The 24,601-nt window shown below is 37.9% G+C and overlaps 1 protein-coding gene across 1 annotated transcript in view; it reads left to right on the top strand.

Moving 5' to 3' along the window:
- Positions 1-24,601, top strand: part of MRPS9 (mitochondrial ribosomal protein S9) — a 44,646-nt gene that overhangs the window by 5,072 nt on the left and 14,973 nt on the right. Inside the window, exons 2-5 of the mRNA XM_073351437.1 lie at positions 2,827-3,006; positions 12,975-13,037; positions 13,118-13,148; positions 19,403-19,482. Coding sequence (XP_073207538.1) covers positions 2,827-3,006; positions 12,975-13,037; positions 13,118-13,148; positions 19,403-19,482 — 354 coding nt within the window. The remainder of the gene's footprint in view (positions 1-2,826; positions 3,007-12,974; positions 13,038-13,117; positions 13,149-19,402; positions 19,483-24,601) is intronic.

Here is a 24,601-nt window from a genome sequence, read left to right as displayed (position 1 = left end):
ATTACTTCAGTGGGACTACGGACATATGTTTGTGTTGGGTGTATAGTTTGTAGTTGCCAGTTATATCTGAAATGTTTAAGCTGTATCTAGTCATATATTTTCTAGTTCATTTATGTTTTTAACTCAAAATGCTGAATTTAAATATAGATTTTTTTTTTAAACCCTGACCTGGAGAGAACACTCCTAGAAGCAAGAGGACAAATCCGTTTAGTCTTTGGTTTCTCTTCTACAGCTGGCAATAAGGCTGCTAATTAGTTACCTTTAAATTTTTGTTAGTTTGCTTATTTTTTTAATGTGGTCACATAGACACCAGAAGGTACAGTGAGACCACAAGTTCACACAGTAGGCAATTGACCAGCCGTCAGATAATAACTGCTTCAGGTCACTGTTGAGCATGGCCTGTTGAATAGAGCTCTGATATTTTCTCCATTCCAAAATGTTCCTTTCTCTGCTCTTTTATTCTTGTGACTTCTTTCTTTCCCCATAGACAACTCCAGTCATCAATTCTCAGTTTGGTTTATGGAACATTTTGACTGCAGTGAGGCTTTGTTAATACTGACATAAGACACGTAAAGTAGTACATAAAAACTGGCATTAAGCCAAAATTGGGACATTACTGCTCTGTCAATGATGCTTCTGTTTCTCTGGCAGAGTGCTTGATTGAAATTACAGTTGTCTTACCCACTGATTATCTTGGTGAAAGAAAAACAAATCAGTCTAGCCATATCTTATAGTCTTCCACAAAAGCCAAAGACAAGTGTTCCTTGGATTATGAGTTCTGAGCTGGAACCATGTTAGCTAGTATTTGTTGATAGGAATTCCCCTAGAGGGTTGTAAGAGGCAAAGGGATGAATTGCTCAGTCAAAATATGGTCAGTGTTCAAACCTAAATATCCAAAAAATCCTAATAAGATTTCTTAGAAAGTGCAGATAATATCTTACAATGGGAAGCAATGTCCTCTACAGCAGTGCTTCTCAAGCTATCTGGTGTGGGGACTGGCTTTTTTTTTTTTTTCCCCCAATGTGCATACAGACTGGCAGCCGATGGCTCGCAGACCAGCACCGGTCCACAGACCATCACTTTGGGTAGCACTGCTCTACAGACTTTGAATATTCATTTTTATTTTATTTTAATCAAAACAGCAACCTTGTGTAAATTAATGAATTTAGTAGCTTTTTGCCTCTAGAATGATGGCTGACTATACCTAAAAATTCATTTTCGTGTTCTTAGCATAATTCTTGTCCTATATGGTGCATTAGGACGTACATTGTGTGCCTGAGTACTGATTCAGCTCCATGGATGTACTCTTTTGTGATAGCATTCTGTAGATGGTGAACTGTTAGACTGATCTGCTGTTAAACTCCATCTAGGTCTATGGACACTAGGTTTAAGGATAAGGATTGCAGTAACAGTCACCTCATGCCATGTTTTTTGTGTTCAGGGGGGAGATATGGGATGGGTATAATGAAGAGACTGAATGGTTCCAAAGTAACCGGTTTATATGGAGTGATACTGTACCAATTGCAGTAGCTATTTTGCATCACACAGCAACACTGCACAAAGGTTTAGCACAGAAGATAACAGGATATCCAGTTGAAACTGCAGCTAGATTTTTTGGTAGGTAGACTGCAGTTACCCTTTAGGATAGTGTAAAGGTTTTCTCTTCTAGATGTTATAAAGATTTTTGTCTGCAAGTGAGGGGAGAAACCGAAGACTTTAGTAACTTTCTAGTCTCCAGTATAAAGCCCATTGCATCAAACAGTTCTAATATGTGCTTGAAATATTGCTTCATCTGCCTTCATATCTGCATATCCCTGTTGTAAGGAAGGGACAAGACCAAGTATGTTTGACATTTGTAATATTAATATCAACATTTAACATTTGTATTACAGTAGCGCACAGAAGCTCCAGTTTGGGTTGGGATCCAGTTGTGCTGGGTGTTGTAGAGAAACACAATAAAGATGTGGTCTTGAAGAGTTCATAGTCTGTACAATTCTGTTATCAACACTAGGGCAAGAAAGAGTTCTGTAGGACACAGACTTTAACTCCACTCCAACATTGAAAAACACATGAGTGCACCCCTAAGCCTATGTGTGTAAAAATAGAGTAACTGGTGGGCTCCGGGGTGCCACTGTATGGTTCTCAGTGCAAGAAAGGGTCCTAGGCTATTTCACTGTCCCAAAAATGCATTGTGCCTAATTTCCTTTTCTTTGTTTCTTTGACAGGGCAACATGGAAACTTGATACCTTAGTAGTTTCATTACGCTGTTGTATTGCACTTGGGATAGCAGAATTAAGTTTGCAGTTCTATTCATGCTTCATTTAGAAGTTCTCTCTTTGTGAACATATATATAAATATATATATAAACCCTTTGAGATTATTTGTGTGCAGAGAGATAAAAGAATACAGTCACTGTTTACTTACAATGCCTAAGCGGTTTATTTGCCTAAAATTTGTTGTTTTGTTTTCATCAGAGATTTCGTCACATGTAAAATTACATTTCATTCTATTAGTAAAATCTGAGTGTATGTCACAGAAAACAAACTGTTTGAAATTGATTTAACATTTTTAAACATAGGTACATACATTTGATAAAAAGACAATCCATTGTTCACAATTTATTTTCTCATATAAAAAGATTAAACTGTTTGAACACATCTGTAAAAGGGTCTTTGGCAACTAGAAGAAATCAACTTTCTGAATAAGAGTGCCTTTTCTTAGTTTCTACACTACTGTGCACAAAGCATGTTTCCCTTTTTATGCCAATAATTTTGCTTAGAGTTTGCTGTACCAATTCTTTAATATTCTCTTCTTTTTTTTTGTTAGACATTAAGACTAATCTGTACCACTACAGCAGTGCAGAAGAGAAACATTGCAGCCTCAGGACCTGAAAAGTATACAGAGGCTTTTATTAAAAACCAGATTGAAGAGTTCAACCTAGGAAAAAGACATTTAGCCAACATGATGGGGGAAGATCCAGAAACTTTTACCCAAGAGGATGTTGATGTAAGTACAGTTGCTCTGTTGGAGAAGTCATTTACGATAGAGTTTCAGATATTGAAAGCACTTTACTTCAGCATGAGCCCCTCAGCTCTCCGTGAATATTAATCAAACTGTCAGAATAAGAAAGAATACTACTATACATTGTAAACATTGCAATTGTGGCTGTGAATAGAGATTCTGCCCCTGCTATGTGTGTGAGGTCAGACATGGCAGTATAGAACTGTATACCCATATTTTGCTAAAGCACAGTAGGTTCTCTTTAAAGCTACTAATGGATAATCCCCTTGATCTGAGGCCATAAGAACCACTATAAAGGTTTATATAGCACTTGAAAACATTTACTCCTCATTTGACCTGCTTTGTATATTTAGGTCAGGTTTTCCTGCATGATACCACAGCAGCTGATGATGCAAATTTAAATTTTACAGGATATTTCACAACCAACACTTGGTTCAATTTTACTTAGTAATTTACACACAAACACACACACACCCATTCTCCCATGAAGTCTCATGACTGAGCAGCGTGTCATGGAACCAAAGAAGAGAAAATTGAGCTCACTGCATTATGGCCACTGTGGGAACAGGGAAATACGATGGTTTTTGAGGAAATGCCTGCTGCTTTACATGTAACGACTTGCAGTTGGGAATCAGGTAGACTTAAGGTTAAGCAGCTTTTTCTGTCCTTCAGGTTGAGATGGTTAAAATATTTGGTTGGATATTTTCTTACCTCTTCTCTGCTAATATAAACTGTTTAGGCTGCTATGGGTGCTAAGTGTATTGTAAAAGATTGGGAACTGTTTTTGACTTCTTAATCATAAAAAAAAGTTTTCTGTGTAAACAAATGTCTGGATTTACAAGTAGTTGCAACCAACAAAGAATAGTCAAACCTTTTAATCTTCCAAGAAGTTAAAATCCAATACTAGACAAATTTTATGTTCAAAAAGATATTAATTAGAACATCTTGCCAAATAAATTCTAGTCTCATTTATTTTAAACTTGATTTTGCTCACTCATTGCATGCCTGGTAAAATAAGCTGCTGTTTATGCAATAGGTGATTTTCACACAAGACATACAATAGCTTTCACTTATTTTAATTTATATTTATAAAAAAATATGCACCCAGTGCTTGATTCTCTGTATGAATTTTCCTCAGTAAAAACAATTAATATAAAAATGAACTGCATGCTGCCAACAGTTGGTTCTCTTAACAAATGACAATCCTTTCTTTCTGACTTCTATTATAAAGATCACAAACTCATAAAGCAATGTTCCCAGCTAATCTCGTGGACAGCACACTCTTCACATCCAGTTCACCTCAGGCAAAGGCCTGAGCAAACAAAGGGAACTTACTCCTTGTCAGTAAGGTTAAAAGTCTTGAGCTCTGAGCAGTCATATGCCTACATCCCTTTTTATTTTTTTAAGGACAGTAGTACTCTGAATCCATTTTGAGGCTTAGATTTGAGACAGTGAGAATTTAACATTTGTATTTATTTTTATAGTTTACATTTTATTTGCATTTGAAGCAGTGGTAGGCATGTTTCGATATTGATGTCCTGATAGTACCACTGGAAATAGAAACACCATTGCAGACCCTTACACTTGTCACCTGTATGTAGTCTCATTGACTTCGGTAGGACTCTGTCGAGGTAAAGATGTGCACTGGTGAATCAGTATGCAGGACTGAGGCCTTAATGATTAACAAATTACTTACTTTACTTTGCTTGTTCTGGCTTTTATTAAATGATAAAATTTCCTTTCCCTAAATATTTTATCTCAATTTGGTAAATGTTCTCTTCACCCGTAACGGAGCTTGTCTTTGTTTATTTGCATGACGTGCTTGCACAAACTAGTAAAAAAAACTGTTGGTACAGCTCACAGAGTGTGGAGATTGTATTAACTTCTGTGTTGATTTCCTGCAAGGGTTGGTAGTAGGAGGCTGTGTGTTCACCCACAATTCAGCTCCCTCCCTGCAGTCCAGGTTTTCTTTCCACACATGGGCCTGTTTCTCGAGGACAAGCCTCTATAGGAGCTCAGGAAGTGGGCAGCAGGACTGTTTGGGGCATGGGTTCTCTTCCCATGCATGCATATATGCCATAAATACGCATGTAGAAGATGGAAGATCCTCTGCACACAGATCCCCAAGGGATATTCTGGCCATTTGTACAAAATGACTGAGCTCCCCACTAGAAAGAAAAGTGGGCTCATTCTGGAAATGAGCTTTTGTAACCCACACACCTTCTGGGTGTGGTGTTCTGTCCCATCTAGTTGCACTGCGACCACTTAGAGGGAGAGTTAAAATGAGTTTGCTCTACAGCCTTAGCTAAGAGCCAGTTGGCTTTTAGCTCGTGCAGTAGAGGCTTGTGCACTAAGCTCTAGAGGTCCCCGGTTCAATGCTGCCTGCTGACAACCGGGGTCTGTCGGCATTACACTTTTCCTTACTGAAGTGCACGTGACAAGTATGGGACCAGTTCACAAATTTTATTTCTGAAAAGGTGAAAAAACAAAAGCGCAGCATTTTATTTAGTATTACAGAGTATCTACCGTTCATGTTTAACTTGCTCACATACCATCAGGTGTTGAAAATACTTTGAATGCATAATGTCTGCTATGCATAATTAAATTTCTGTTATAAAAGCCGCTTAGCACTGGCAGCAGAATTATAAGGCTTTGCACTTCGAATAGTAATAATTCCTTTTGATGAGTGCTTACGTACCTCCATGTCTTCTACTGTTAATCAGTCTGTATAGTGCATTTCAAAAGTAGACATGAGATTGTCTTTCATTGGCATTGTATGTGTATTTTATTAAAAGTTAAACCTTGTGAATTTTAGAACAGGTGCTACAGGGAAATAAGTTTACCATGTTTTAATCCTCTTGCTGGATTTTTGGATGCAGAATTGCCTCTTACTCATGCTTTTATTTAGGAATGGAAAGTTAAGCTGTATATTACAACTAAATTACTGGGGGGGAAAAGTCCAGCAAATTGATATATAACTGCAGAAGTCTACCAATTGCTTTTTAATTGGTATTATAGACCTTGCTCTGGAACCAGGATATTTTATTCTCCTATGTGTGAATATGTGGTATGAAGTTTCTCTAATTGATTTGCTTTGCCCATTCCATTTGATGTATCATTTTTCACAATATTTCATAATTTGTGCTCATTTCTAATGAACAGAGTCGTTAGGACAAGCATGTCTAAGTACAACTGACAGCTAACATTAGGTGCCAGATGCAGTTTATAAAGCTATGTAGAACTGCAGAGAACAGTTTAAATAAATTAGCACCTGTACATTAGTCTCACTTGCTGGTAATTTATAAGCGAATCAGTAGAGATGACATTTAGGTAAGTCATTGATCAAGTTAACAGCTGCATACCCACTGCCCAGCTGGGATACCTGATTAATAGAGATTGCAGTCCTGACCCAGTGCTTTTTCTCTGGTCGAGTCTGTAATCCTTTTATTTTGTGATTTACCTTTAACTTACAGACATAGTAAACAGTCTGCCTTCATTTCAAACTTTCAGATCACTAATATTCTAGTTTAAAGCCAAAAATCTAAGCAAGATTAATACAAGAAAAGCACCTTAAACCCTGTGATCTATTTATATTCTAGTATTCTTATTTTTCCTTTTATGGACTTACTAAATGCTGTTCCAGATATCTGAGCACAATATAAAGCTGCTGTCTTTCAGTAGAGTTAGTTTAAAAAAAAAATGTAGAGCAGTTCTTGTATTTGATCTCTAGATAAATGTTAAGCATCTTTTGGTGAGTAGGGCATAGGTCTTAAATGATAATTGACATACAGACTGACTTATGTTTAAATGTAAAACAAATGTTTTAAGGAAACTAGTTTCACTTGCAAATGTCTTTGTACAAGGGTATTAGGAGAGTTGTTCCCCACAAAGAATTTTGTGGCCTAAAGCATCTTGATTAAATGAGAAACCCCTGGCTCACAATAATATGCTATTTGTGTGCCACATAAGTTCTCCTCTGGGTAAGCAGTAAGACCTTTTTAGTCCTATAATAGTGAAAAATGTATGTTGCAGTTGGATTGGTTTTTAAAAACAACCCAGCACATTTCACTTTTAAAGGATATTCAGATTTTACCTAAAGAAACTCTTAAAAACTGTGAGTGCTATTCTGTGTAAAATGCTAGTCCCAAGGGAGTCAGATTTTCCTTACTTAAGCAAAATCCCCACTTGGATAGAGAAGTCCACTTGGATTTGACCAAACGGCTGGGATATTTTTGTTTTTTTGAAGGGATTGGTAACTTTTTAAAATGGATTTTATTTAACACTTCAAACTTTCACTTCACATAAATCTCCACTAAAAAAACTTGTGTGGAAGTTCTTTTTTTAAAAGATATTGGAAACCACCAGCATTATTAACGTTCTTAGTCATTGCTGACTCAGTGAGAGCAACAATTCCATTAAACATTGTAGCTCAAAGAATGTAGTATTGAAAACTGTCTGAGCTGGAGTTGGTATTGGAGTCTAGTTCAAGAACTAGAGATTTCCCAGCATAACAGAGTTGGAAAGGGAAGTTGGAATCAGGCTGAGGAAGCTGGAGAGCAAAGGGAGCTGATTCAGTAACATCATCTAGGGAGCCAGGGGTCCTACTGAAGTGTTTCAAATGTTATGCCCTGAAGTATAGTCTCAGAGCTGAACTGGTTTAGTACTCAGTGCTTTAGGCTTTATGTATATAAAAGTAAAGTATAAGCATCATTATGTCCAGTTCTTCAATGTGCTTAGGGACCTTTTGTGCCAATGGTGCTGTAGCAAAGAAGCCATAGGGAAGATTTAAGACTCCCCTAGAAAATACCCCCATTGCTGGGGGCTTCTCCGCTAGCCCTGTGCCACCTCCATAAATGGTTTAAGCACAGGAAGCCTTCCAGTGTAGGCCATGGCTGTAATGGAGGCGAAGTGTGGGTGAATCGGAGCAGGAGGAAGCATGGCCAGGGTGGACTTGCACCGTAACAAATCTCCATAGGACCATTGAAGCAGGAGGACAGCGTAAGAGCTTCCTGGCCTGTGCTGGGAAGCTCCACTGGCTTTATAAAAGGTCCTGAAGACAGCAGACGCAAAATGCCTCCCCTCTCTCCCCTTGCTGACTTATGAGTCTGACCTAATATTTTTTTGCCAATCCAGTTTGAATTAAGGTAATGGATTTCTAAATGCCTGAAGATACAATTAAATGTGCATCAGATGGCAATAAACTGGGCCATCTGAGGTTAAAATTGAGGCCAGATTTTCTCTGGCCTTTGGGAAAATGAAGGGCCAAGAATCTTTGTGCAGCTCCATGTCTGAGTTATTCTGCATTTTTGCAGGTAATTGGTTTGAGGGGCCACCAAACATCTACTGGATATGATGAGAACAAGTTTCAGTCCCTTTTGAGCTAGGGTGGATTCAAACTGACAACCTACTTGTGAAAAGCCCACTAGCAATGTTCAAACATATCCAGTACCTCCCCAAGTGATAACTTTAAAAGTGGGTCCCATATATAAGTATGCTGAAGCAACAATAGGGTTACCAACTCAAGCACTCTTTTTAAGAAATGCTAGAATTAAATGCAACTCTTGAGTATATGCATTATGATTTATTCTTTAATTATGTGATCACATATTTTTTCCCACATGGGCCATCAGCAGTTTGAACCCAGGACACTCAGATCCACAAGAGAGACCTCTCTGCAACTTGAGCTAAAGGAGTAACTCATACCAAAAGAAGGCTGTTATCCTCTATATGGAGTTCTCTCTAGAGTCTCTTTGGCAGTGGGTTACAGAATTATTGTGAGACAGAAGTGGGATGTTGTGTTTCAGGATTCTTGGGGTGCAGTTATTTTGAAAAGTAATGTGGTTGAGGGGGATGAAACTTCATCTGTCATATTAGAGAGCTGTAGTCTATTCCCAGGGATAATTATAAGGCCTGTTCCCAAGGAAAATTTAATAGGGTTGTGAAATATATACCTGCTCTCTATAGAAGTTCGGTGGTGGGGGTGTATCAGATATCTCAACATATTTGTTACTAGACTCTGATGTTATCCTCAAGACATTGTTCTCAGCCTTATTCATACAGGGCTCCACTTCCCACTGGATTTCCCTTCTCATCCAGTCAGTCATCCCCTCTGATTTAGCATTAGGGGAAGGACAGAGTCGATATGACTCCCAAATACCTGTTCACAACCCTCAACTTGAGAATCCCAATCCTAAAGAAAACTGGTCTGGAAAAGTCTGTATGGAACCTTTCATGTGTCAGTGCTCTCTCTACCACAACTATTTCAGGTTTGGTAATGGAATATTTTAGAGGTCATTGGTTTGCTTTTATGTTTTCAAGGATATTCCGAATATAATTGTCTTCTAGATCTTGGTCTGATTCCTGAAGGGATTCTTGCACTGAAATCCAGTGTTGGAAGTTTGAAGGAAATCCATATTAAGTTAATGAAGCCTTCTCTTGAACTACACTAAAATGCTCTAGTTTCAGTTTTTAGAGAGAGTTGTTACTCGTGGTGGTCTAGAGGCTGGTCCACCTTCTGTTTCTGTTACTAATAACATATGAATTTGAGAGCAAGAGCTGATCAGAACATTTTCCCCAAAATATGCTGTTTCATCAAAACTGAAACATTTTGTGAAGATGTTTTTTGAAACTTACAGAGAGGGTGAGAGAGATTCTGTAGCTGGATGGTTAGGATGCTGGCATGGGATGTGGGAGACTCAGGTTTGGGTCTCTGTCTAATTTAGAGTGAACTGTGATGAAAAATTCTGCTCTCAATCAAGCATTATCCCAGGCCAATACCCTAACTACTACTACTAGGGGTAGAGATAGACACACATCTTCTCCCTGACTTAATTCCATTTTTAATGAAAACATGCAACATGGATTGGTTTTATTCACATTAGAAGGAAAACAAATTTCAAAACCTCTGAAGTTGCAGCAAGACAGAATGTCACGTTTACACTGAGTTTTTAGTGTCACACTAATAGATACTGGTTGAATCAAATCTTTGAGAGCTAAGATACAGGATACCTTTTAACTACACACACTTTCAGTCTCAGTAGCCCATAATATATTCCTTTAATATGTTATAGTATAAGGTGTTTGCTTAACCAGAGTTGGCTCACAGCAGATTTCTCTATTGTCACTGTAATTAATCCCCATTTGTTCATAAATAGGTGTTCACCTACTCTCTGTGTGCACAAAATGCCCATCGACTAACAAATGGGAATTCAGCAGTCACTAAGAGAAACAAAATTACCATTTCATAAAATCAAGTTAATCCTTTTGTTTGCTTCAGAATTCTCAAAATTTCTGTTTGGAATACCAGTAGGGGATTAATGAAAATAATAGGTTAGGTCTTTTTACACTCCATGCATATTAAGTAGGTTGAAGCACTGATAATTTTTTCCGTGGACATGGATTGGTTTATGAGCAAGTAATAGCCTAAAGGTAACCAAACCAAAAAAGAAGCATAGTTTTTGAGAGACGATTTTAACTAAAATTCTTGTAATTGCATTTTTCTTCTCTGTCCACTAAAAATGCTCTGTCCACTAAAAATGCAAGCAAGTCTACTGCAGTATTTTGTTCTGTTATTAGTGCTGTTGTACAAATATATTGTATCTCTTTCTAAAATCACTAGGCTCATGCTTTTGTTAATTTTGTGTCATGACTGAAATTGGCCATATTTAGAGCCACATTTACCAAAACATATATATTTTTTTTAATTTGGAAAAATACTAATACATTATTTTTGCTTCATTAATCAACATTTTTTCAACCATTGTGGAAAAAAAATGCCATAGTAATAAATTGCTAAATAGGAATTACATCCAGTTGGATTTACTATTACTGCAAGCTACTGTGTCTTACAGTAATTCCAGAAATGGTTTATAGTCTTTAATCTGTTTGCAAGAGTAAGTGATGTTACTTATTAACAGGGAACACACACCACATTAAAATATTGGTTGAGTGGATGAAGAATAAGTATCATGTACTGCATATAGCAATAATCTTGATGATAAACCACCATTTGAAAAAATGCACATTCTAATGGTTCCCTAACTCGTAAGTGTCTTATTGACAGACTTTTAAAGGGAGACTTCATTGTTTAAGGTTTAGTAATTGGAATAGAGATTTTCACCTACAGGTTGCTGGTTCAAATTGAGCTTAGGTTGTAGTGACCACCAGTTGTTCCCATGTGATAGTTGTTCAGAAGCCTTTGTATATAAATTTCCATGACAACAATCATCACTCTTGACAATCCTGAAAAAGTGCTGGATCTAGGTGGAATGGAGATTCTCAGTGGTCTGCAAACCCATAGTTATCTCCTGTGCAGATTGGCACTCTGTGGCAAAATAGTGTGGGGAAGCTTGTGCTGCCTCTGTCCATTTTGTCTGTATTCTATTCGTGGGGGAATTCTGCGCCACTGTGTGCGCGCATAATTAATGTGCCGCGCACAATTTTTTTTCTGCAGAAAATCACTTCTGCCAGAAAGTTGCTGCAGTTCCGCCTTTTGCCCACGAGGGGTTGCTGTGGCACTAGAACAGAGCAGCCACTCCCAGGTGGGAGCAGCCCCAGCTGCCAATAAGAAAGGGAAGAGGTTGTCTGCCTGGCAGTACTGTACCTGTGGGGCCTGGTCAGGAGACGGGATATGTGGGGACAGACAGCATGGGGCTGGCAGGTCACAGACTGGGGTTCCTAATGGCTATTGGGGAAGGGCAGACTGGGGCAGCAGCTGAATGGGAGTGGAGGCGCTGGGCCACATGGCAATGGGGGAATCGGGGTGGCTGAGTGGGGGCACAGAGACACATGGGGAGGGAGGTGCAGGGACCCATGGGGATGGGGGGAGGAGGTGGATGGGGGTGTGCAGGGACACATGGGGATGGGGGGAGTGGGTGTCTGAGGGTACAGGGATTAAGGGGGACAGGTGTACCTGACTAAATGGGAGAGGCTGGGGTCAGTCAGGGTCTGCATGGGGGAGGCGCCCTAACAATCCCTCTCTGGCCCCCTCAAAAAACCTATTCCATACTTTTCCCACCCACATCCAACAACCCTCCAGGTTCACTCCCAGGATCCTCCCCTTCCCTCCCCTCCTCCCTTTCCCTCAGCTCCTCCTTTACCCTGATTCCCCCAAGCCTTTGCCCTGCACTGAGGGGTGCAGGAAATATATTTCTGTATAGTAGTTTAAATGAATTACTCAAAGTTCTGTATTTACGTGCCTAGTAAGGAATCTATTCGATAGAAACATTTCCTGAATTTTTTTCATTGTCTGTATTGTTACAGACATACTTGCTGACAGGTATTTTGAAATACAATACAATCACACCAGTTTCAATAATTTTGGTAATGTATTATTTTGACAAATAAAATATGCAGAATTTTTTTAATTTTTTGGTGCAGAATTCCTCCAGGAGTAGTAATCTTTGAAAAAATAGAGAACTTATTCTCAAGAGCTATCAAGCTTGCACCTTTCACAAACACTAATATGTGCAGGAAGAAAATTTAAAAAATTATAAATGAAATGTGAAATCCATTCTAAGTTACAGCATTAGGTATTTTTGAGGAGATAAGTGAGAATTACTCTTTAAAAATCAGTGTTTAGATTAAATAAAATGGAGGTTGTATATTACTTGAACCTGGCAACTGAGTATTTCTTGTAATTGTCTGTTTGAATTTAAAGTTAATCTTTAAAGTAAACAAAACAGTTCACTCATTCTAAACCCACTAGATTACAGACTTCAGAATTAGATTCTTCTTCTTCTTTCATTCTCTCTAAAGAATCCTGAGATATTTACAGCTGCTTTTATTCTCAGAACAGCATATAGGCACATGCCATTTTTTGTTGATTTGTCTGTCTCTCTGTGCTGTCTAGGTTTTTATAGCATGCTCATAGTAAAAATATCTGTAAGGAATTTGATTATTTTGTTGTTGTTACAGAACAAATATGTATCTGATCTTTGTGTGTTTGTTTGCAGAAAGCTATTGCCTACCTCTTTCCCTCTGGCTTATTTGAGAAAAGGGCCAGGCCTATAATGAAGGTAAGAACAATGTTCAATGAATTTTCTGAGTACTTTTAGCATGGCATACTAACTTTTTTTTTTTTTTTGGTTTTCTATAGCATCCCACTGAAATTTTTCCAAAACAAAGAGGTAAGTGTACATAGCTATTTTTTCCAGGCTATATCAAAGTTTTCATTATGAGCCTCTATGTTGTTTTTCTTTCCTACAACCCATTTACATTTCCTTTATTAATATTTTTTTATAGCTGCTAATGAGGCACCTGAGTAATAAAAACGCAAACCTTTCAAATATAACATGAAATTTTACTGATCTGAGGTCCTGCACCAGTGACAAAAAGTACTGCTAGAGTGAGGGTATGTCTACATTGCAATTGGAAACTGATGGTTGGCCTGTGCCAGCTGACTTGGGCTCAGGCTGCAGCACTGTTGAATTGCAGTGTAGACGTTCCAACTTGGACTACAGCCTGAGCTCTGGAACCCTCTAGAGCCTGGGCTCCAGCTCAGGCCTGGATGTTTACACTGCAGTTAGCCCCATAGCACGAGCCCAAGTCTGTGGCCAAGGATTTTTAATTGCCGTGTAGACATACCCCAGGGGACCAGTGATCTTTTTAAAGAAAAGATGTCCTGCCATTGAGAAACATTTCTAATAACGTAGTCTGATCGAGAGCCACTGAAGTCCATGGGAGTCCTTCAGTTGGCTTTGGATCGACCTATAAAGCATTACTTTTTTATTAGTATTTGGTATAAAATATAATTAAAAAAACCAAAACTTTCAGGTAAACTCAATGCTTATGAAAAGTAGCAGATTGGCAGCCTTGGAAACTGAAGCGATCTCTTTATCCAAAGCACCAGACTGTGCACGCTTTCCACCATTATCTGCCCTTGATCTGGCAGGATCAACTCTGCAGTTTCTTTGCCTGTCCAATCTTTGGTCTTGTTCCCAGTAGCGGTTTTTGTTCGTTGGACATCTGTTCAGCGGAAACAATTTAGACTACCAAAATCATTTTATATGGAACACTAAACAAACATTGCAACAACTTTTGGTTGCTACTGTCCTAAGCTTGAAGTGAACTACAGTGGAGGCACATCATACGCGAATTTAACTTACGCAAATTCAACTATATGCGCTGGGCAAAAAAAAAAGAAAAAAACAATTTAAATACTGTAGTGCGGGCGATTCCGCCCACCATTCAACTCAATGAGCGTATGCCCTGGAGTGAGCGTGAGATGGGAGACGTGAATCTGCTGTTCCCTCAGTTGGTTTCAGTTCCCGCATGCCTCTCATGGTGTGGGCATCTCGCCATGCTGAATGTGATTCTAGTGTTTAAAGATACGTATTTTTTGTACAACATGGCCCCTAACCGCAAGCTAACTACTTCATCTGGTGCTCAACCGAAGAAACAGCTATCTGTTCCAACGCTGGAGGAAAAACTGGCTGTGTTGGACTTATTGAGAGATGGTCTATCCGTCTCCAACGTGGCGCGTAAATATGGCTGCAACAAATCTAGCATCTGCGTCATCAAGATTCGAGAGAGAAATTTGTCAAGCCATGGCATCAAGTGCTCCAATAACTGCTAAGGTGATGAGCCCAGGTGCGTGATAAGACTTTACTGAAGACTGAAAAAGCATTAAACTTATGGCAGGAGGACATGAACCGTAAATGTGTGCCTATTGATGGCAACACGTTGCAAGAAAAGGCTCTTAGCCTCTACGCCCAGTTCAAACGTCCTGCCGAAGAGGGACAGCCTTCGGATGAGAAGGAATTCAAAGCCAGCCAAGGTTGGCTTAACAGTTTTAGGACCGCTTCTACCTCAAACACGTGCAGACTACTGATGAAGCCGCATCTGCCAATGAAGAGGCAGCAAAAGCCTACCCCAAACAATTAAAATCACAAAAGAAAAGGGTTATCTTCCAGAACAAGTTTTTAATGCTGACGAGACTGGGCTCTTCTGGGGAAAAAAAAAAAAAATGCCCAACGGCACTCACACTTCGAAATCAGAAAGACAAGCCCCTGGCTTCAAAGCAGCTAAAGACTATGTGACTGTGTTTTGTGGCAATGCGGCTGGGCATTTAATAAAGCCGGGTTTGCTCTACAGGGATGCAAATCCCCGTGCCCTCAAAGGCAAGAACAAAAATCTCCTGCCTGTGTTCTGGCAATCAAATAAAAAGGCTTGGGTGATGGCAGCATTATTTCTGGATCGGTTCTACAAGTGTTTCATTCCGGAGGTCAAGCAGTACCTCAAAGAGAAAGGACTTCAATTTAAAGTGTTGCTGATCATAGACAATGCTCCTGGCCACCCTGAGGCACTCCGGTTTGCGCATAATGACGTTGAAATAATCTTTCTCCTCCCCAATACCACCGCCAACCTCTCAACCAAAGCGTGATTCGCTGTTTCAAGGCCACATACACGAGGCTTACGTTCTCATGGATACGTAGCGCTATGGATGCTGATCCCAATCTTAATGTGATGGCAATGTTGAAGGACTTCCAACACTCCGATTGCATCACTTATATTAAACTTGTAATGGATGCAGTAAAGCCTGAAACAGTCAATGCATGTTGGTGAAACCTATGGAAAGAATATGTGAATGATTTTAAGGGTATCCAGACCATTGACAAAGAAGTGAAACGAATTGTTCAGGTCGCCAGGCAAGTGGGTGGTGGTGGCTTCGTCGACATCCGTGATGAAGAAATTGAAGAATTAATTGAGGGCCATAGAGAAACATTGACTAATGAAAAGTTAAAGGAACTGATAAAATCGTCTACAGAAGACGAAGATGACAATGACGAACAGGAAGAGCCAGCAAGTTGGAATCTTCAAAAATTTGCTGAAGTGTTCCAAGCAACAAAACACTCGAATGATTTAATTTCTGAATATGATCCCTCTATGGAACGAAGCCTCAAAATCACACATAGTATTATGGACTGTTTGAGACCGTATCAAGAAATGTTTGAGCAGCTCAAGAGACAACAGCGACATTTGCCGATCACCATATTTTTCAAGAAAAAACAACCAGGAGCAGATGAGCCTACACAATCAACTTCTTTGAGCTGAACCAGAGCCAACCACTTCACTATTATCATTGTCGTCGTAGACTAGCAAGAATATCCAGGATGAATGATGAGTGGTTAGGTTTACTGTTTTCCTTTTTTATTCTTTTCATCCGATGAAGTGAGCTGTAGCTCACGAAAGCTCATGCTCAAATAAATTGGTTAGTCTCTAAGGTGCCACAAGTACTCCTTTTCTTTTTGCGAATACAGACTAACACGGCTGTTACTCTGAAATCTCTTTTATGTAATTAAAAATACTGTAAAATTATATTTTGCATATGTACTCTTTATTATATACTGTACATTTATACATATTACTGTACAGGGTTGTACAGTATGCACAAAACCATGTACAGTCTACTGTACTTTATGGGTGATGTAAGAGATTTTCAAGGGTAATTTTGACTATGCACGATTTTCACCTTATGCGCTGACTTCAGAACCTAACACCCATGTAAGATGCAACTCCACTGTAGTGTGGAAAGGTTCTGCATCCCCAGAACCACTGAGTCCCCCAAAGAACACAATTCTGATCCTCAGTAATATCTTATTTTCTCCCTTTTATGAATGCTCATATATTAGCAGCTGCTGTCCTGAAAACCTTTAAAGCTAAAAACCGACTTTTTATATCATCTGAAATTTTGGAACATCAGTTTTCAAATGGTATAAAACATTAATTTCTAACTTCAGTGCATTGTGAAATATAAGCTAAAATCATGTTGCAATTGAAGAGGCAGCAAGATGGTAATAATAAATGTGAATCAAAAGTCTGATGGCCATTTCCTATTGTCAGCACTAGGCTACTAGTACATATGCTTTCAGGACTTATGAACTCTCTCAGACACTGGTCTTATCCTAGTGATTGTGGGGTGTATTTGTATTTATAGCCAAAAACAGCCTTGTCAGTAATGATCACCATTTTTCAAGGAAGTCATTCAATTCTCTAAAAGTTACGTCTTTAAGAACTTTGAAGTGCAAAAATACGAATTTGTACTTCAAAATGGTCCTTGAGCAGTCATCACTGAGCAGCTATACCATTACCAGCTAATATAGTATCAGGCCACAACATGAACATCTACTTCTCACCCTATTTTTTTTCTTCAGTTTCATAGTTTTACAGACTGAAATACACAAACACTATCATAAATGTGGTCAATAACTGCATCTTTTATTAAAAGTTGAGTCTAACTCACATTGACTATGTTTTAAAAGAAATTGACCATGGTGAAAACAGAAGCCACTTGATGGGTTTAGTTGCAGTTGCTTATGTGATGTCTGAATTTGGCAGTTTTTACCAGTGTTCCTTCTGTCTTTGCCAGCTTAGTCTTTTCCTACCACTAGTGCCTCTGCCATTTTCCTCCCTTAACTCTTCTTTGTAATGCATATTGTGCTTATCAGGTCTGTCAGAATTTGTTTTCATCTGCCTCTGATCTTCTACAGACTGTTTCTTCTTCATTGGTGATGAGATGGTTGGGATTTATTAACTTTTTCAGTTCATAAAAAAGTAATGTCAGTTTCCTATTCCTGCTGCTTTTTCTATGTACATGGTGAGGGCAGAGGGGAAACAAAAACAAAAACGCTGTTTCCATTTATAAGATAGGATTTATTATTGCAGGCCAGCATTAAGTAAGCTTCTACTCACCTCAGTTTTATCTGCAGCTTCCCATCTTAGCCTCTTTTGAGTATAGACTGGGCATGCCAGATTACATGGAAGTTTTGTAATGTGTGCAAATGTCTACAAGAATTTGGCTTTGACTTTACTAAATTAATCTAACATGTTTCCTAAACCAGGTATAGCTTTGGTGTCCGGGTTTAATACCTCAAATAAATAAATAAATAAATCAACTCACTAAGTAATGTACTCCTATTGAAGAATATTTGACAAAAAATTACTGATAAATATTGTCAGTTCTTGAACTTGGTATCAGTGAAATCTTGGCTCCGTTGAAGTCAGTGAGTGTTTCCACTCCAGAAAGATTTTACCCTGTGTGTGTGTGTGTATGTGTATATATACACACACACACCTGTTAGATTTGAATTTATACTATTAAAACCAGCAGAATTTAATACAAATAATTTGCTAAATGCATTTTACTAAATATTTTTTCTAAAGCTGCTTATAGTTCTGAACCTGTACTTGCGCATTTTAGTTCTCTTCTGTAAAGTTAGCATAGTGTTGTGCTACTTAAGAAGACACTTGAATCAGAAGACTGATTTTCCACAGCTGCACAAAATTATGGATTTTAAGCATTGTTTTTTAGTTTTTATCTATTAAAATTTTTGCAGTTCTAGGTAATTATGGGTGGGTCGGACAATAAGTATTTAATGAAAGTAGACCTTGAGAGTCAAAAAGTTAAAGCTTTATAATAGTTAAAATACAAATTGTCAATATCACATTTCAAAATATACAAAGTAAATATCTTTAAATCAAACTCTAAGTTCTGAGGCTGCATTTTCCTTACTTTGCCAATTTGAAGAAAATATTTTTGTTCGTTTGTGAAATCAACATTTACCCATAAAAATCTAATCCTTCCAAGCCTAACTATAATATCTTCTGTACATCTTCTCTGCCCAGCAGTGGCACTGGTAATTGCTTCAGATTCAATTTGTAGATTCAGATGACGTGTCACTGTAGGAGGTAAAATGACAGAAAAGTTTAATTTTAAAATAAAGGAAATTTTTATTAGATGAAAGTATCCTTTAAATTATAAATCTGTTCATAATTTTTATATTGCTAAAGTATCACATAAATGTTTTGGCTCCTGTGATTAGACAGATGAAATTGTTTTAAACGTTTTGCCTAAAAATATCTGTGTTCTGCACACTGTTCGCTCTAGAATATAGTTGAGATATATTATCAGGGCAATGTCATAAAGTTTATTCAGCGGCTACCCATATAGTACTGCTGTTTCTAGAAGACTTTATTTTCTGGAGCTGTCAATCTGGCACTTTTCATAATCATGGTATAGCTTATAATTATCTTTTAGTGTGCATTTATGTCTAGTCTAAATTTGGCACCTCTTGCTGTATTGCTATTACATAGGTTCCTTGAGATTTTATTTAAGATCTACAGCAGGGCTTCCATTATGTAATGAGAGATTTAGAATGCTATATTAAAAATATCTGGTTATATTAGCAGATTGAGGTGGGATATAACAAGGTATGTTAAAATATTAGCTTTCCATACTGGTTGAATACCCATGAAATGTCTTTACTCTCTGATATTTTAAAAGGTAATTGGTATTATAAAAGAGGTTTATAACTTCAATTTCAATGCAGTTATCTAGTTGCTGTATATTATTGCTTTTTTGTCTAATTTTGCTTTTCATTAGCAATCCAATGGGGAGAAGATCACCGTCCATTTCACTTTCTCTTTTATACTGGCAAGCAGTCATTTTATTCATTAATGCATGTAAGTATGTTATAGTCTATGATAAATAATGTTAACTCTAAGCCAAGTAAAACATTACATCAGAACTACATTTCAGAAGCTTCTGAATTTACCTAGTGATTTCATAATGGACCATAACCCTACTAGAGGTGAAACATAATGTGTTTTGTTAAATCATAATACTTATTCTTTCATTTAGAGAGAAGTTGTTGCCTAATTTAAAAGCGAATGGTTTGTTTGCCTTTTTTTTTGTTTTGTTTGGAATTAGGTCTGAATATTCTGAACATTTTTCATTTTAAACTGTAGTTTAATTTAGTATCAGTAACGCTTAGCGGTGGTGACTGTCCATCCAACAGAGATGACCAGATTTAGGATTATTCATTGTCCTTTTTAAAATACATCTTTTTCGTCTTAAAGAGAAGAATTGCAGAAATGTGCTGACATTTAATGTGAAGGAAATTTGTATTAAGTAGCTCAATAGATTTATATTTTTTAAAATGTTTGAAGATTAAGTTTACATGAAAAAACAATGTGCACTTAGGTTAGTATGGTTGTAATACCATGAGATCTCTGTCCATTTACCTTTACGATAAAAGCTACATCTGATAGAACACTACTAGTCCCAACTTCTTTATTGTGTGTTCTGAAGAGCCCTTTTATAAATATGCCCATTGGTAGCACATAAATTCTTTGACTCCCTAGAAGAGCTTTGTAGAGAGATTGTAGTACTTTAATGCATGGTTCTGTGAGACCAGAAAAGACCCACTTTTGTAGTCAGATACTTTCAATTTGATGCTCCTGTCAGATTCTGTTTTCCTCATTATGCACTCTTGAAAAAGTTATAACAACATTATTGGACTTTTCCCAAAAATCAAATTCTGTACATAGCTTTTCTTTATTTTTGAGAATTATCTGGTGTTTATTTGTGCTCTACAAACCCAAAGGACAAAATCCCCACCTGTCAGGTACATTTATTTCTTGGAAAAAACCCTTTTTTCGTTTTTTGTTGACCTTGGGCAAATGAGCTTCTTGCCCTGGCAGAAATGAAATGAATGATAAATGTAGAGTGTGTCTTTGCTGAGTAATGGAGCTGCAGCATAGGCTTTCTACAGAGGTTTTCTCCTGCACAGCCTGAGGCAGCCTGAGGACCCCTGCTGTTCATTTAAATAGGTATGTCAAATCTGCCTCGAAACGCCGCTGGTTTGATCTGTGGTAATATTTGTGAAGGTTCCATATGGACTTGAGCCCCCTGCAGTGCTAAGAAATAATGTACAACGCTTCATGGTGCAGACGCAAATTTTCTCTGAAAAGGGATGCAATGCTGCGTTTTAGCTGTCGGAGAGGATGATGGAGCTGACGCGCTAGGCCTGTCAACTTGTTACACGGATGGGTTGCACGCAGCGAGGCTGTGGAAAATCTGTGCCTTTTAACTTTTCTACTTAATCACGGTTGTAGCATTGCCTTTAGACTGTATGCTACATTAATTCTCTTCCTGCCTTCTGCCTTTCATCCCAAGTTTCACGGAAAAAAGTAAAGCATGCAGGTCTTGTAGAGGAGCCTTATCAAACAGCTGTCATCTGACAAGCCATTTGCATTTGTTTTGGCTGAAACAGAGCAACCCAAGGGCAAGATGTTTTGTTGCATTCCATCATAATGAAGAAATTACAAATTTTACAAGGAGCACAATTTTATTTTTAGCTCTTCCTAGCCTTTTAAAAAAAGTATGTAAGATTGCCTAAGAAATAGTCTTCCAAAGGATAGTGTGTATCCTGTTACAATACCACTTGATTAAATCTTAGTCAAATGAAATCTGCTTGACAAACAAATTTCATTACTGTAGGATATTTCAAAGTACTTGAGTGTTCTTGGGACATTTCTAAATCTGTCCATTAAATAGAATTATATAAAGCAGAATTAATTAAACAGGATTTAACATCCTTTTAGTTAAGCAGCTGCAAAAAAAGGTGAAATCTGTATACAATGCTTAACATTGTTTTAATCTCTCATCAGGCTAAATATGTTCTATAAGAATTATAGATTTCTTTTAAACTACCAAAACTGTAATTCATACAGCTGGGAGAAAGAAAAGATTGTATGTTAATGCAGTATTTGCATGAATGACAATACTTTGTATGGATTTTTTAAAAAAATAATTGCTACATAAAGAGTGATAAATAGGATAAAGAAATGATTATTTGGCCTAAATGTTTCAGTCACAACTGCATTTACTGACAGGGATCTCAGATTTTATTAATTGCAGTTGAGACAGCCGGTCACAGCAGTGCCATTTGTTTAGATAATGCTAATAAAAAATGTTAGACATCTGTTAAAAGTAGTGAATACATACATTCACCCTACATCTTATAAGATCCAGCTTATATGTGAATGTATGACTTGAATATTAAGTAAGACTTCTATAAAACTTGAATATCCTTTGTATTCACATTGCTCTCTTTGTTCTGCTTGTTGAATATAGTTTAGTCTTGGGGACGGGGCAGTTTATTCACCTCTTGATGTGCAAGGGATTTGTTGCATGTAACTCTAACGTACGTTGAGAGAATTTAACCCCTTCACATGTGTTGTGGCTATTCATCTCATTCAAAATGTTGCACTTTGAATACGAAATGGAAAATTGTATTGTTAGCAAGTGATATAGTCAGGTTTTGTAATGTGATGTACAAGACAAAGTGGCCTATTTTATACTTTTTTTGTTGGACAAATTTTGTAGCTTATGTAGTAGTCCTGATTATTATTCTCTTCCAGAATTCTCAGTGAATGGAAACATCATTGTGGCCTTATGCTACCTTTATCAAAATTGTATTCAAAGAAAATCATTTACATCCCAGGGCATTCTAAGTATATTGAGTGTTTTGATTAAAAAACTAAAAATAATAAATTTAAAGTAAAAAAATACTCACTTTCAAGGTAGCCAAGTGACCTAAAGAATTTTAATGCATGATGTTCTGGGTCCTCCAGTCCTTTAAAACATGTCCTCCCCGCCCCCCCGCCCCCCAAAAAAGCTAGATTTTTTTTTTCGTAAGCTGCTCTATACTTTGAGGATACTTTTCAAAGATCCAGTTCACTCATTCTTGTCAATTTATTTAGTAATAAGAATAAATCCTTCTTAAGAGTGCATCCTAGTGCAGATTAAGGATTTGATCCTTCCATTAGATATGGGAGCATTTATGGCTGCCTAGTGTCTTGTAAAATCAGGTATTTTGTTTGCATAATATCTGAGTTTACAAGACAACAGATGTGTACAGTCATGAGTTCGAATATTGCATCTTGAAGTGATTAATAAAATCTTCTGAAAAGAGAGTCTCTCTACAGTAGTTTCCTATAATTTGGGGAGAATTAGGATTGTTAGATGTAATTGTTTGGCATTATATATGATTATTTTGCAAAATAGCATTTAACATCATGATTGCATCTTACCCTCTTAAGTCCTGAATCTTGCAAAGTCTTATGCATGTGCTTACCTTTATGCATGAGTAGTCCCATGAAGTAGTAGAACTACTCCTGTCCATACAGTTTTGTCACCTAAATTTCATCCCATGAGAGAAATGAAAGTTGGAAGCAAAACCGAAACGTATTGGCACCTGTATTTCATGAGAAGACCTCTCCTACCGTAAGATGTACACTGATTGTAGAAGTACTTTTTTTATGGCATTCCACTTTTTCCCTAGTCTAGATTTTTTTCATGTAGACAGTAAGTAACTCTGATAAAAGCATTCCAGAAAATAGGAACTCTTACATTGAGGGGAACTGGCATTTCCAAAAATTCTTAGGAAAACCCTACTTTTTTTATGCAGATTTGAAGTTTCCTTTAGAGACAACTTTTTTTTTTTTTTTTAAAAAAGATTTAGTTGTGACCATAAGCTTCCAAGTCTACAAACAGGCAGAGTGAAACACAAGAAGTATGAACTGTACCCATTCATCCTAGTAGAGCTTCTGAGCCTAATGACTATTCAAGGTCTCCCTCTACACTTGTTGCATATTACCCAAAGCAATTTTAATTACAATTTAAAATCACTTCAGACTAAGGCCAGTTTACAGTAAACTTACAACTGTATTTCCTCCCTTTCTTTCCTTACAGCAGCTCTCATCCCAATTGTCTTTGTAGTTAGCACAGGATTCTAGTACTAGCTGCTAACCTTCCCAATAAATTATGTGCACATTAGGGTGAAGTGAGTAAGGCATTCCAAATCCTGGTGGTGCTCTAATAGTCAGACTGTTGGATAGGGAGGTAGATAGGTGATCCAGCTGCCTCAGTGCATCTGCTTTCTCACCAGATAGGAAGATGGTACTGTATGCCTATACAGGAGAAGAGAAGAAGCTGTTGGGTCAGGAGTCAAGCAAACAGCCTTCCCGCATGTTTACAAGGGCTGCCAATCCAGCCCCTTTCCTAATTGCCACGCTCTATCTAGGTCAAACCTTTCAATGGCCAAAAATCTCTTGTGCATTCCCAACTTTATTCATTCCACTTCCAGAAGTCTTAAGCCACTCATAGAAACCACTTCTTCATGTCCTCTGTGCTATTGAGTCAAGCCTCATAAGGTATGTCTACACTGCAAAGAAAACCCCATGGCATTGAGTCTCACAGCCCAGGTCAATTGACTTGGGTTCTTGGGTCCTAGACTGTGAGGCTATAGCAGTGTAGATGTTCCCACTTCGGCTGCAGCCTGGGCTCTGGAACCTGGCGGAGGGGAGGGGGTCATGGAGTCTGGGCTCCAGCCCAAGCAGGAATGTCTACATTGCTATTTTTAACCCTGCAGCCTGAGCCCCGTGAGTCAATTGACCCAAGCTCTGAGACTTGGTTCCATGGGTTTTTCTTTGCAGTGTAGATATATCCTCAGTCACCTGACCGGCTATCAAGAAAACATTTAGCCCCAGAGAAGAACCTAAGCTTTCTTGCTTCTATCTGACACTTCTACCCCATAGATGCAAAAATTTTCTATCTATTCTCAGGTAAACCTCACACCATCCAACCCTACTCTGAATGTTTTTCTTGAGGTGACTGCCTTTTAACCCTGATCCTAACTGAACTGCAAGAGTTGCTTCAGAGTGACGTGAGATGCTTGCTCTCTGAGTAGCACTTTCCATACCTCACTAGCCTACAAAGTGAGAGACCAGACCAGGT

This window comes from Lepidochelys kempii, chromosome 1, assembly GCF_965140285.1.
Source record: "Lepidochelys kempii isolate rLepKem1 chromosome 1, rLepKem1.hap1, whole genome shotgun sequence".
Lineage (NCBI taxonomy): Eukaryota > Metazoa > Chordata > Testudines > Cheloniidae > Lepidochelys > Lepidochelys kempii.
This window is presented reverse-complemented; position numbering and strand designations above follow the sequence as displayed.